The 14,875-nt window shown below is 36.4% G+C and overlaps 1 protein-coding gene across 8 annotated transcripts in view; it reads right to left on the bottom strand.

Annotated features, from left to right (window-relative positions):
* Tbc1d5 (TBC1 domain family member 5) overlaps positions 1 to 14,875 on the bottom strand; it is a 545,935-nt gene that overhangs the window by 266,371 nt on the left and 264,689 nt on the right. For all 8 annotated transcript variants that reach the window (XM_029554511.1, XM_017802415.2, XM_029554510.1 and 5 more), the window contains 4 exons: positions 6,440 to 6,548; positions 4,947 to 5,036; positions 4,780 to 4,854; positions 3,619 to 3,686 (listed from right to left, as the gene is read on the bottom strand). In XM_029554511.1, coding sequence (XP_029410371.1) covers positions 3,619 to 3,686; positions 4,780 to 4,854; positions 4,947 to 5,036; positions 6,440 to 6,548 — 342 coding nt within the window. The remainder of the gene's footprint in view (positions 1 to 3,618; positions 3,687 to 4,779; positions 4,855 to 4,946; positions 5,037 to 6,439; positions 6,549 to 14,875) is intronic.

Here is a 14,875-nt window from a genome sequence, read left to right as displayed (position 1 = left end):
TATTATTCCAACAACCTACTGACAAATTATACATACAACTAGTTCAAGGAAGAAAATATATCTAGTCAAGATTTATCTGAGAAAGCTTGGTTTTTGCCCAAGCTTTATCTATATAGCATACAGTAATTAAAAGTACCAGACTAGTGCAAGTAACCTTCTTGCATGTTTAACAGCCATACTTTGACGCCTATACTAATCTGGTCAGAGGGACTTAAAGGACAGTTTTTGCTCCTTGCCCTCCCAGGTCGCCTAAGTTCCATGGGACTATGGAGCAACTCAAAATTTCCTGTAACTATTGTTAGTCACCTGTTCTCTTGATCAAGGAGACTATGGAGACCCCACCAAATGGATTTGAACCAGTGTACAGTCTACAAAGAGGACAGTCAACACAGAGGAAACATTTACTCCATGCTGCCAAGTGAAGCCAGCCATGATTGAGCAGGACCTTTGACTTACCTTCACATAGATGGGACTGGTAAAAGAAAGGAGCCAGGGGCTCCTCCCAAGCCCATGTGACCCCTGAGGAACAGATCCTCAAAGGACCTTAAGAGTAAAAATAAATTCGTTTACTTGGGCAAACTGTATGGCCTTAAACACCCAAAAGGAAAGTATAACCAAAGATTAAAGTGATCAGTATATTTGTTTTAGAGTCCATGTGTATAGCTAAAAGCTACATTATAAGAAACAATGTCAGACAGGAGATACCTCCTTTTGAGTTGTTATCCAGGGTGGCCCAAGAGACTCCCATACAGTAACCCAGCAACGAACTGGGTAAATGAACAGCAGACCCCAATCTTATCTAAAGGAATAATGACAACTGATTGCTGCTAGATGATAAGGAGATGATCTTCCTAAAACAAGGGATTCTAGATAGGCTGACTAGACTAAGCAGATGGACTAGCATTGGCACTGATTAACACAGTGGACAGTTAATAGGGATGACAAAGTATATGTGCTAGGCAGGGGGGCTGTGGGAGGGCACCATTTGGGATGGGGATGTATGGGAGGGCACCACTTGTGATGTGGTATAAAGATGAATAAGATTGTTTGGGATGTTCTGTATGAAATACACACACATAAAAATCAATAATAAATAAAAGAACATACCTGAAACACAGGAGACAACATATGTTTTACAAATTCAAAATTCTTACCACAACCACTAATTTTTTCATTTATTGCATTATAGGTCACTTATAGATTGGTCTGAAAATGATAGATTTCAGATCACTTGGAGCCAGGCATGGTCATTCATGCCTGTAATCCTAGCACTGGAGAGGAAGAAGCAAGAGGATCAGAGTTCAACGTCATCCTTGGCCAAGTATAAAGCTCAGGCCCAGCCTTGTCTACATGTAGCCCTGTCTCAAAAAAATCAAATCAGAGACTGGAGAGAGTAATGGTAAGAGTACTAACTGCTCTAACAGAGGATCTGGGTTTGTTTCCCAGTACCCACGTGGTAAATAACAGTCATCTGGAACTCCAGTTCCAGGGCATGCAGTGCCCTCTTCTGGTCCCCTCAGGCATTGTATAACACAGGTGTACTTATGTACTTGCAGGTAAAACACTAATACACATTAAAATAAAATAAAAAAATTATAAATCCAAACAACAAAAATGATGCAAAGTGGTAATATTATTCAAGCAATTCAACTTCACTGATTTAGCAATCTGTTGGCTTTAAAGTAAAGACTACCTTATCTTCAAAGCTAAGAGCTCTGCAAAACTGGAATGGAAACCTCCCTTAGTGTGGAAGGACCCTTCAAGGGGTGCAGACATGGATCTCCCGACCTCCTCCTATACACTCTGAGCTGTAGGCTCTCTTAACTATATACCCTGATCTTTGGCCCGCCGTTCTCATTAAAAAAGATTATGGGGGGGGGTACCTCAGTATGCATGGGTATATATCTTGCCTTTTCACATACACAAAAGAATACCTGGAAAACATAAACTTAAAACTTAAGTAGTTAAAGGAACACAGCTTTCAAGACCTACTAACACTTTCTTCTCTTTCTTTTTTTTTTTTTTCTTAAGACCTAACACTTTCTTATACAGCACAGCAGAACCATGTAAGCTATGTAATCAAGAAGATAACAAGCTCAGATTTGGGTTGTCAAGAAGAATTTTACTCTCCTGGCTCTTTGGTATTTCTTTGGGCCACTCTGGCCCTACTGTCTCTAAGTGTATGGCTCTGGGCCAATGCCATGATCCCTTTCATTTCCATTTAATGATTATGGAGAAATGCATTAAAATTCTAATGAGACCCAATAGTTTAAGATGTCAAAAAAAGTTTTGACAGTTTTAAAAACAGATACTGTTATTGTTTGGGTACTAATGTATAATTCACATTCTATTTTTATAAGGCCTGTTTTACTGCCACCGATTATTAGAATTCTAATACGATCAATGAGGAAATCCTTTCCTGAACTAACTGGATAATACAAGATACGAAAATGATCCCTGTACCCCACAGTTAGCTATTGTTCGGTTGATCTCCAAACTTCTGATATCTCTCAATTATTATCATTTTAAAGCAGAAAACATCATCTGTTGAACCGTAGAGTAACATGGCAGTCCTTGTCATCTGGCTTTTCAGTGTTTCAGGACTTAAAGATGGAATATCAGGAAGCCAGAGACCTAGACACTGTGATAGAGTGGGGACTGAACGACAATGGAGCGTACAGCCAAAGCTGCAGCCTTAGAGGAATGTATTAGATATACTTAGTTGTGGATGCTGTGATTATCTTCACTAACACTCACAAAACAGTTTAAAATATAAACCGATCTAAGTTGTTACTATTATTATATATACTGGTTGAGCATCCCTGCTCTGAAAATTCAAAATCCAAAATCGTAGGGGCATTGATATATTATTCAAAAAGTATTGAATTTTGGGCTATTTTGGATTTTTGAACTTTTAGACTAAGGATTATCAACTGACAAGTTCTAAGCAACCATTCCAAAATTTGACACTCTTCTGGTTCTAAGAACTTTGGGTAAGAGATATTCAACCTGTACTGACTGATCTATAACAATCTTGTGAGGTGGCTGTTATTCCCATTTTATAGAAGAGAAACTGAGGAGAAATGATGTTGAAAGTAACTTGTCCATAGCTATAGCATGCATCACCTAGAACTCACCCTAAGATCTCTGAGGCAAATCCCATGTACTTCCCAACAAATGATGCAGAAAGAAGAGGTCTGTCATGTAACACTTAGGGACATGGACTGTGAGACAAGAATGGCTTTTTGATATGGTAATTGCTGAGGAGACTAAAAAAATATGTTTTTTGTAGCCTGAAGATAACAACGTTAACTGAAATAAGAAGGCTATCAGTAATTTGGCTAGAAGGTGATTCGAATGTGTAAAGACAGAAAAGCTGCCCTGGAAATATCATTATAACAACTGCACAATAAAACCTTTTTAGAATCCTGTGAAACATTGGAAATTGATAAATCATAGTTTGTTTTGAAAAGTTTGAAATCTGTATATTAAGAAAAATAATTCATAGAATAACAGGTGTTCAAAAACCTTTGCCATTAAAGCTGTGTGTGTTTTACAGCTTGTTAAAATTATGAAGTAACACCACTTGAATTAGTGAGTTAACATCATTCTACATACGTTCTTTTGACATCTTGTTCAATCATTGATCGCAGTTCTTTATCTTGAAAGAATTTGTTCCAAAGACTCTGAAATAGGAAGAATAACCTAATTTAAAAAACTCAAATCTCTGATTTACTTTCAAGACTTCAATTTAATAATTTAAGTGATTAAATTTATTCTTCTATAAATTTACATTTCAGGTTTCTTAGATAAAAAATTTGAGATTGAAATAATTTTATAAAATCTAGACTAACTTCAAAACATACAGTTTTTCCAAGTCAATATTGTATGTATTTAAAAAACTTTTCACCATCTGTATGAGGTAATGGGTACTTCTCACTCCTGAATATTGCCTGTATGACAGAGACGTGCTTGAAATCGAGCAGGAACCTCAGGCCAACTAGTTCTAAGTAGTCCTGAATGCTCAACAAACTACAAAAGATTTGTAACAATTCCTATGAAGCTCTGTCTTATAATTTAACAGGCTCGTCTATGGGTTTTAAAAAATGTTAACTTAGGTAAAGTTATAAACTATTTAATATTTTATGTTGCTATAGTGAAGACTGTATTATACTGATTATATGCATCAGAAAAAAATGCCAATATATCTACCAAGTGAGAAAAAAAATTTCTTTTCTCAGTTAAGTATGCAGATAAGAGTAACAACTGAATACATTATACAGTAGTTTAAAACGATAATTATCCCAGACTTTGCTGAACTGTCAGGAGGCAGTTTGATGCTTGTCTTGATCTTTTATAGATTCTTTGGAATCATCATCAATAGTCACTTCTTTCCTCCAGGGAGATGGTCTTGCTGAGGGGCTATTACTTTGCTCTTTCCAAAGCACAGGTGTTCCTTGGCTACTTTCTTCACTACAACCTTGAGAAGAGCCCTCTCATCATCTTAGCCCTTCTATTTTAGCCTTATAGCTCTTAGAGACCCATAGCACTTCTCTGAAGTAGCATTTTATAGAATGAGCTATAAACTCCTTACATCACAGTGTGTGTGTGTGTGTGTGTGTGTGTGTGTGTGTGTGTGTGTGTGTGTACATGCGCATATCAGGTTTTAGGTACTTGAGTATTTACAATAATGAAAATACTTGGCATGGTGATTTTCAACCAGTCTTACAAGCCTATTTTTAAGGGTGATAAAGGTTGAAATAAAAAGAAGATCTTTACCCCTTCATCTTGAGACAGGGGATTGTTGATCATCAAATCCTGTTGACCAACAACTTTCCTTGGATTTGTGATGTGCTGGTAGAGAAAGAGATACACACAAAGATCAGACGCTAGTGAACTTTAAAACTAGAGCTAATCACCATTAGTTTCACTTCCTCTTTACTTACTATTTCTTTAATGTTTTCATACCATGTTCTTAATTCTTTGATTTTACTTATCCATTGACTTTTATCTTGAGGAAGAACACAAAGAAAGAGCTATTGAGGAGAAAAAAAAGAGAAAACTTGTAAAAATTCTAATTAATAAAACATGAGACCAGGCTAAATAAGATCATTTGAAAAGTTGAAGTGATATTCCATATGCTATGTTCCAATGATATATTTTTTTGGATATTAAAAAAATACATTGATAGAAATTTAGAAACTGAGTAAACAAAGGTCAAAAGCAAGGTGGACACCACAAAAATGGAATCAGGTTCTCTTCCAGATTTATATGAAAAGGGAAGAAAAGCTCATCAAGCTTCAAGTCTAATTCCCATTCTACACTATAATTTTACTGGGACTGGTAAGAAGTTATTGTGTGCGAGACCTGATAAGCAATTCCTAGGTCTGAGACTTTCTTTTAAAACACCAAATAGAGCAGAAGACTCAGCCAAAGAAGCCCAGCCATTCTTTCTACAGTGAAAAATATAATTTACAACTGGCAATCAGCTTATGAAAATAAGCATTCTTAAGATGACAAATTTGATTTAATTTAGCTTAATACAATAATAAAATAAATCTGGATTTAGGTTTATTTTTAGCAAATGAAAGATACTAAAAGTTGAACAACAGGGAATGAGGGTGGGGTACAAATATTTGAATACAAATTTTCTAGCAGCAGGTCCTATTTTTACCACTTGCCTCTAGAGAAAGAAAGATGTATTTTAATTATTAAATCTAAATTATTAAGTCTAAAACTAATACATCATATATTTCTTATAGTACGTACAGACTCTGTATGCTCAATTTATGCATATAACCCTAAAAACTTTTGATAGAAGACATTTGAAAAATAAGTGTACACCCAAATTAATTCATTGTAGAGAACAAAAAGGGACAGCTTTTCAAAGCAATTAAGAAGGTAACTGCAGATTACTGTTACCAGACTTGCTAGCCAGTGACCCCTCTGAAGGAGGCCGGACCAGGTTCTTCCTACTCTGCTTTGTTGCCCTTCACTCAGTGTTTCTATCATAAGAAATGAAAAACACCTTTTCCTTCTACTCTTTAGGAAGAAAAAAGGGAAGATGACTCAATGACAGCAGCTGATTTAACAGGAATATGAAACTTACCCACCTCCCCTACCTGTCCCCTACTTCCCTCCTCCAACTTCAAGAACTTCATAAAAAGACTCCAAGTAATGTAACAGTGGTGCTCTGGAATTTTTACCAGTAAAAGAGATGAAAGGAGCTATTTCAAATGATTCATTTACCATCTCTACTTACTCAGGTGGTCCAACCTTATTAGTAAATGTCCTATGAAAGATAAACACAAATGGCCAAAAAATTGGAGTGAAATATCTTGGAAAATGCAGTGATCTCTGCATGGGTCATCTTCCAGGGCATCAGGTAATGTGTTGATGTATTGCAACCACAAACTGTAAATGAGTATTTTCTTCTTACCTTCCAGCAAATGCTTCGGAACCTGCTGCTTCTCAGCTGCCCATTGATCCCCTTCTGCCTTATTGTTGCCCAGTAATTGTTGTTTACAAATAGCTCTTCCCATTCTTTCCTGTAGGAAAGGGACCAGAGCAAGAGAATGCTTTTGTTAAAATTCTTCTCCTTGAAGAGACGTGCTACAAGAAACTAATTTTAAATAGTGCAAGAAATTTAACTTTTAAAATGTGTATATTTAGTTGTGTTCTGCAACGGAATGCATGACTGTCTTTTTGGACCCAGCTCTTCTGTAGATTTAATGAATATGTAGATAGCTATAATTATGCCAGCTACTGAAATTTGTAATGTCTACAGAGGCTATTCCATTTCCTCTAAAACGCTGGTAGTGTAGTTCGGTGAATAAATAAGAAAAATGAGTATTAATACAAATATATGACTGCTTTAGACATTAACAAAAATATACCTGTTCCAAATATATAAAACAGAAAAATGTCTTGTTGACTATATTGGCCTCTCATAGGAAATAACTGTGAGTAACTCTGTTTTTCTTTCCTGTTAGGCTGGACAGTTAACTATAATAGAATACTACCTTCTTCAATTGCTCATGCTATTTACTACTGAAATCTCTGCATCTTTCTACATGATCAGTTTTAAAATTTTAACAGGTGTGGGGAATTTGAAGAAAACATCAAAAAATTAAAAAGCCTCACTGTAAAAACTGTTAAAGGCAAGCCTGAATACCTTGCAGTACCTATGGCTGAGTAGATAAACAACTGAAATATGCCTTCCAGGCATGCAGGCACCAGGGGCCTAACACCTGTGCCTCATTAATATACAAGTAAATCTGCTCTACTGGGAAACAATTGAAAATTAATTGTCCCAAACCATTTACTGAGTTTGAATAAAGGAATCAGACCCTTATTCCCAGCTTCTTGCACCAAACTAAACATTAAGAGTCATTTGTCAACAGTTGAGGCTACGGAGATCAGCTTCATGAAATTACTCTCAAATTCTATGATGCCACAATAAAACCGACTCACAATGCAAAACGCATTACCAAAGCCAACACCCTAGAGGCAATCTCTAAAGAAAGATTTCCTGAGAAGAAAGCTGCTGAAATGCTCACATACACACCCCGTTGTCAGGGCCAGATTTCACAGGGGTTGGGAAAGGACAATCTTACATACTATGCTTACAGTCAGGAATATAACTCAGGGTGTGTCTAAACATCTGACCCCAATGAAAGAATCCTAAAGAAGTGAATGCAGATAAATGGCATATTCCTATTGCTACCAGAATGACTAGTTGTGGCACAGAAGCCCAGTCAACCAAAGCCTTCCATCAGTAGGGCTTTGTGGCCGTGTGCCAAATCGAACACACATTCCACCCCATGCTGGAAGAAATGCATTTTCACCACTACTTTTAAAACATCATTTCTTAACACTTTATTAACAAGAAAAAAATTATTACTAATGAAACTGAAAATTGTTATTTCTTCCAGGTCATTTTATTTCATTTTTAATAACCTTTCTTGTCCACTGTTCACTTTTAGCAGTATAGGATAGCAACTGGAGCATAAACAGGAAAGCCACATTCCTGTAATAAAAAAGTCAGTAACACAGTCAGAAGCACTAGCCAGTTCACTATTTATTGATAGTACCAGACAGAATAGTTACTTAACCTTCCTGTGCCTTAGTTTCCCCATCTGTGAAGTGGAATAAAATCTATCTTGAGGAATTATTATGAAGACTGTTGATATTAGTTCAGTGAATTAAGTACTTGCAGGGCACGTACAAGGCCCTGGGTTCAGTTACTAGTGCTAGGAAAAATTTCTTTAAAATGGTCATGATGGCTGTTGCACACATCACCTCACAACACCTATGATTACCTTCACAGAACCTCCACATGCAATAAACACAGGGGTCAGAAGAGGAAGTCGGATTCCCCTGGAACTGGAGGTATGGACAGTAGTTAGCCTTCATGTGGGTGCTGGGAATCCAACCTGGGTCCTCTACAAGAGTATCCAGGGCTCTTATCCATTGAGTCATCTCTCCAGCCCCACAATGAACCTTTTTAATTGTGCAGTATTTTACATTTAACATCATTTCCTCCTGCTGTCCTTTCCAGTGTCCTCCCTCCAATGCTTGGCAACCCCAAAATCAAATATTCATTGAACTATTTATTCTTTTTTAACCTTCTTAACACACCTACATTAACTATAATATTTAAAGAATTTGTTTCCAAAGGGTTTCACACATATGCCCACATCTCTCACGGTTCAAACTGTGATTTGATCCAGTTCCTAGTAATATTCAAAGATGATATAAACAAGCACATGGGAGGAGTAAGTCCCAGGGCATGGTCTATGAATAAAAAGCACAGATTTGAAGTATATTTTGAACCCAGAAGTAAACTGAATGTAAGAAACCAAGCACATCTATGGTCTGAAAGTACCAATAATTATGGAGACAAGAAAGAAGTATACATTAAAGATTCCCAGTCTCTTCTGAAATCAAATTCTAGGCAAAGGGACCAACAACCTACATTAGCTTAAGGTCAGCTGGTGGCTAGACTCACTGGCAACCTCTCAAGTATAGGTTTTTAAGGTCAAGTTACAAGCTACTTAAGTAATGAAGCTTAACTATCTGCTAGCTTAAGTAGAACTTTCTACAATGATTATAGTGTTGATGCAGAGAAAAGGTGACTGAGGTATATGAATCAGAACCATCTCTGAAATTTAATCACCTAAATTTATTCATAGGTGTAGCTGTAATTAAGGTGTAACATCTCAAATTAAGGAAAGCTCTAATAATAGAAGCACACAAAGACCATGAGTTATGTATTAACTGTTTCTTCTATGGAATAGTGTTTGGTCAATAAAGTGTTATAAAGAATTCTGAGTATTTACAAAGTGCCTACTATGTATGTACCATTTACAGAGGCATTTTAAGATGTGAAGTTAAGGGAGTGGACACAAGGATGTGTAAACCAATAAGGATAGGATTAATACAAAAGTTCTCCATGAGGAAAAATGTTTTTATTACAATTAAAACTTAAATAAAATAATCAAAACCACAGGTACTGAACTCTTACAAAAAAATTCCACTAAAGAATTGAACTATCAGAGGTTAAAGAGGCTCCAAAGGGCAAAATGTTCTAGAGGAGCTGAACCAAAGTACAGGATGCTTTCTTCATTTTTTCTTTTTAAATGATCATACATGAGTGTGAGAGCTCATGTTGACTTTGAGGAACACATGGAAAAGAACAGGGAGTGATAACAAGGAGTTGCTGTTAGAGTTTTTAAGTTCAATTAGAAAAGTAGTCAGCAAATTTTGTCTTATACTACATATACCTTATATACTTTTAGATATGGTACATCCTACACACACATGCACACGCACACACACATATATAATAGTATGTGCACTTGAATAGCAAAAACCAGACAGCAATGCCATTAAATATTTTAAAGTCAATTATAATATTAAAAATATTTTATTATTTTATTTTATGTGTATGCGTGTATTGCCTGTGTGTGTGATAAGTGCACCTGTGATACGCAGTGCCTGCAGAGGTCAGAAGAGGCCATTGGATTCCCCTGGAACTAGAGCTATGGACAGTTGTTAGCCTCTATGTGGGTGCTGAGATCGAACCCAGGTCCTCTGCAAGAGCAGCCAGTATTATTAACTGCTGAGCCATCTCTCCAGCTCCCCAATTATATTTTACGCAAAAAAACTGAACCTCTCTAGGAACCAGCTTCATGGGAAATGTATCTCTAACTTCTCTTTACAAATGAAGAAACAAAGGTTTAGAAAAACTGAACAACTGCCAGCACTCAGGAAGCAAAGCAGGTGGATCTTTATGAGTTGGAGGCTAACCTGCTCTACATGAGTTTTAGGTCAGCCAGGGCTACATAGGGAGACCCTGGGTCAAAAAAACAAAAACCCAAATTAAAAAACAAAACGAGGAAACAAGCCCCCCCCAATGTTAACAAAGACAAGCACCTTTCCAGAATGACAAGGAAGGCAAACCAACTAAAAGGACATAGCCTGTTTGAGACACCAGAGCAAATGACCTCTGTCAATTAGGCAGGCAGAAACAGGACCCTATGTGTTCTTTCTCACTGAGTTTTTATATTAAGTGTAAGTACATAGAAGTAAGTTTTCATCTGTTAGACTGGGAAGGTGAGTCAATTCTGACTGCAAGCAGTGAAGCACAGCCTGGCACATCGAGGGTGTTTAAAAATACTTAAATGGAACAGAATTGAAACACACCCTTCTAAAAGGCACTAGTGCCACCTAGTGGCAAGTACTGTGGCATAGCAGGCACGGCATCCCTGAGAACAATCACCCCCTAAGAGAGGACCAGGGTGGACTGGCAGTGGCTGCTTGGGAAGCTATTTGAGAAAAGCCATGCCATATTTTGAGATTACCCAGATGCTCCTCAAAACAGACTACTGAGTGAGCAACTATGGCCAACAGTGTAGCAATTGTTTCTAAAAAGGAAAACCAAGAAATAAACTGAAATCAAAAATAAAAGAAACAAAACAAACAACAACAAAACAAATCTTAGAAACTCTTTTGCAGAAGCAATTGATGCTTTCTCTCTAATAAGATATACTTCTGCAGTTAGCCACCTGCACTGGTTTATCATTTGTTTTTGTTGTTTTGTTTTTGTTTCTGACATGGAAATTAATTTAAATATTCAATTAATAAATACAGGTGCTGATTATAAAGTTACATCTATTTCTAATTATATATTTTAGTGTATTTTTACAATATGTCTAAAAACTGATATGAAGCTAGTTAGGTTTTCTTTCTTTCTTTTTTTGGGTCTTTTTGAGACAGGGTCTCCCTGTAGCCCCAGCTGTCCTGGAACTCACTATGTAGACCAGGCTGGCCTTGAACTCACAGAGATCCGCCTGCCTCAGCCTCCCAAGTGCTGGGATTAAAGGTATGTGCCACCATGCCCGCCTGGCTTAAACAACAATTTTCATTTTATGTGTATGAGTGTTTTGCCTGCACTACATGTATTCACTACCTGTGGAGGCCAGAAGAGGGTGCTGGATGCCCTGGAACTGTAGTTACTGATGGTATTTAGCTGCCATGTGTGTGCTGGGAGTTGAACCCAGGTCCTCTGGAAGAGCAGGGATTGCCTTAACTGCTAAGCCATCTCTCCAGTCCCTAGTTAGTACCTTTTAAATCTAATTTGTTAATAACTGTATAATCAAAATGAAGCATAATTATGTGCTAAGTTAAGAAAAATTTGAATCAATGATCCTAGTTACAATATACTACAGAATATAGCTCTATTTTGTAGGCATACTGTGTAATTCATGTGACAGTTTCTACCTGGTATGGGAGATTATTTAGAGAGTAATGACTCTAGACAGTAAATGACCTTAGAAACTCAAACAGCATACAATAAAAAGGGAAAAAGGAAAAAGACAGTGAAATAACTACAATGAGGGGGAAGAGTGCACTGACTTCTCTGGTGTCTGGTGAGATAGAGGCATGAGAAGAAGAGGTCTCACATGACCCTGGAGTGGACAAAGAGAGCCAGCTGACTCTCCTCACCATGTTGAGACATCAGCAGAAGATGATAGAACCAAAAGGGAGTAGATAACCTATGAGGAGTGTTAGATAACGAATTGCTGGAATATGCAAAACTGAAGAAGCACAAAGAAAGATGAACTTGATATAAATGTTCAAATGATTGTATACTTCCAACGTATAAGCTGAGATTTGAAAAGCTGCCATATTATGATCACATTTGTTTTAGCAAATGCAAAGGGATAAGAGAAAAATCTAATCTGATTCTAATTTATACAAAAATATATTAAAGATTTTTGCCTGTAAAAGGATTGCATCATAGTTCTAATATACTATGTAATACCATTTAAAGGAATGGACTGGAAAGTACTATTCACACAGAATAAGGAGCAACATCTAACCTGAAATCAATGGAAATATGAGAAGTATAAATTAAGGATGTCAGCATCAGACTGTAAAGTGTGGCACCAGATATGGGTAAGCCACAGCATTAGGACTGCAGGTGCCAAGATCAACCAGATAAACACTGATGTTATCTATAATTACCTCATTTTTAGCTTAAATCACAGGTAATGAGGGAACTCAGAGTCTCTAAAAGGCAATTAGAAACTGTACTAGCTTTTTTGCTTCCTGTATCAGGAATTTTTAAAAACTTACTTTTATTTAAAGCCCTTTTACCTTCCATAATGAAACATCAGAGCATACCACTTACACACATATAAATACATACAGAAATAGAATGGACAATTACCCACAAGCTTAAAATGGATTTCTTCATATATTTCTAGATAAATATATATTCTCATATAGTGAGGCTGTCCTGAAACAAAGGTGAGGATGACTTCCGTACATGAAGCCTTGCTAAAGTCAATTCAAAATGATGTTCTGATTTAGGTTTGGACTAAACACAGACTGGGGAAATCTTGAGCACCATCTTATATATACATAGAATACAAAGAAGTCAAGCTGGGTGTGGTAGCACACGCCTTTAAGCCCAGCACTTGGGAGGCAGAGGCAGGAGGATCTTTGTGAGTTCGAGGCCAGACTGGTCTACTTAGTGAGTTCCAGGGCAGCTGGTGCTACAGGGAGACCCTGTCTCAAAAAGGAAAAAAAAAAAAAAAAGAAAGAAAAAAAAAATACAAAGAAGTTAATGGTAATAGCATACTTTTTAAAAATTTTAAAAAAAAGTATAATATTTTCCAAAATATAGTGTTTAAGATTTCCTAAATGTGGCAGGTCATGTTAAAATTTTTAAACTCATATAATTATACTTTTAGAAAAGGTATCAAGAAAACTTGTGTCAGAAGCTTTCTAATGTTATAGAAATGTTATATTAAAAAAGAATTGAAGTTCTAATAAAAGTCATATTATTAATAATCAAAGGATCAGCATTTAGAAATGTGGTCAGAAAAGGATCTTGTACTAGACAATCTTTATGATGTCAACTGGAGTGGATAATTTTATATTTCATGGCTTACTGGTATTTCTCATAAGTTTAATTAATACATACGAAAAAAAAATCTTTCCTGTGAGACTTTTCCTTCGAGATCTCCTTCACTGCTTTCTTACTACACCTCATTTACTTTGATGTTTGTGGTAACTGGTATGGTTTGATGACTTAAGTTTTAAAATACAATAAAGGAAACCAAATGTGGTGGCACAGACCTGTAATCTGAGCTACTCAGGAGGCTGAGGTGAGGGAACTATGAAGTTAGGGGCAATCCATGCAATTAAAGCAAAACCCTGTCTAAAAATGAGAGAGAGAGTTGGTTTGCCATACAGTTTATCATATAAGCAATACTATAAAAGGAATATTTATAGAATTAAGAACAAATTATTTTCTATGAATTTTCCAGCAGATACTCATTTACAAAATCTAATGTCCTATTTAAAAGTCAATCCTATCTGTTAAAATGTGTACTTTCCAAGAGCATCCTGATTCACAGGGTAACAATTAAGTAGGAATGCATGTATGCTTAAACTTAAAAAGTTTTCTCTTGAGAAGACTAAAATGGATGATATTTAAACTGAGTCTAGCATCTACTTGAAAACTTCTAGTCCTCTAAATCATCAGTTTCCAACAGAATTTTCTAAGGTGATGAAACTGCTCTATATATCACTTTCCACTAGGGTAACCATTAATTACAAATATCAACTAAGCAGCTGAAATATGATTAGTACAACTGAAGAAGTACCCATTATACTAATTTTGGTGAAAATTTAGATAGCTTCATGTGCCTAGTGGTCCCTGTACTTAACAGCAAAGCTCAAAATGTTCTAAGAACACCACTCATATAGATACTCTATTTTAAAGCAGCATCTATGAAGATACAAACAACATCAGACAAAAACACATGAAACAAACTCACAGAGTATTAACTGGAGAGAGAAAGCAGCCATCGAAGATTAATATGGTTAAACACAACAAGGTAATTCTCTACGTGGTATTTCTACAAAGGTAAATATCCTAAATGAATGATGTTAGTAGTGAGAACTATTTGACATTAATGTCCTTTCTTTTTCTTCCTTGCATCTATCAGAACACCTTCCTCTAAGGATATCCCCGTCACAACCACCTCCCCTTGCCTCCTACACACACCTGGGTGCACACGGGCGCAAACACACAAGACCACTGGAAGAGCTCTCCATAGAGAACACTGCTACTTTTATTAGTTATCAAAATGGTAAATGCTGAAAATATCTATATCTAAGATTTGGGTTATAAAATATATTCAGGAACAAGGTTACAAAAGAACCAAGAAAGTAGTTTAAAATGAAGCTAAATGGGCCATGTCATAAAATTTAATATAAGGTCAGTGATGCATTTTAAACGGATTTGAATTAGTGTACCTGGGAAAACAATTTCATATGGCCTCTGAAAAGGGAAGAA

The sequence above is a fragment of the Nannospalax galili genome, unplaced genomic scaffold (genome assembly GCF_000622305.1).
Source record: "Nannospalax galili isolate Female #2095 unplaced genomic scaffold, S.galili_v1.0 scaffold364, whole genome shotgun sequence".
Lineage (NCBI taxonomy): Eukaryota > Metazoa > Chordata > Mammalia > Rodentia > Spalacidae > Nannospalax > Nannospalax galili.
This window is presented reverse-complemented; position numbering and strand designations above follow the sequence as displayed.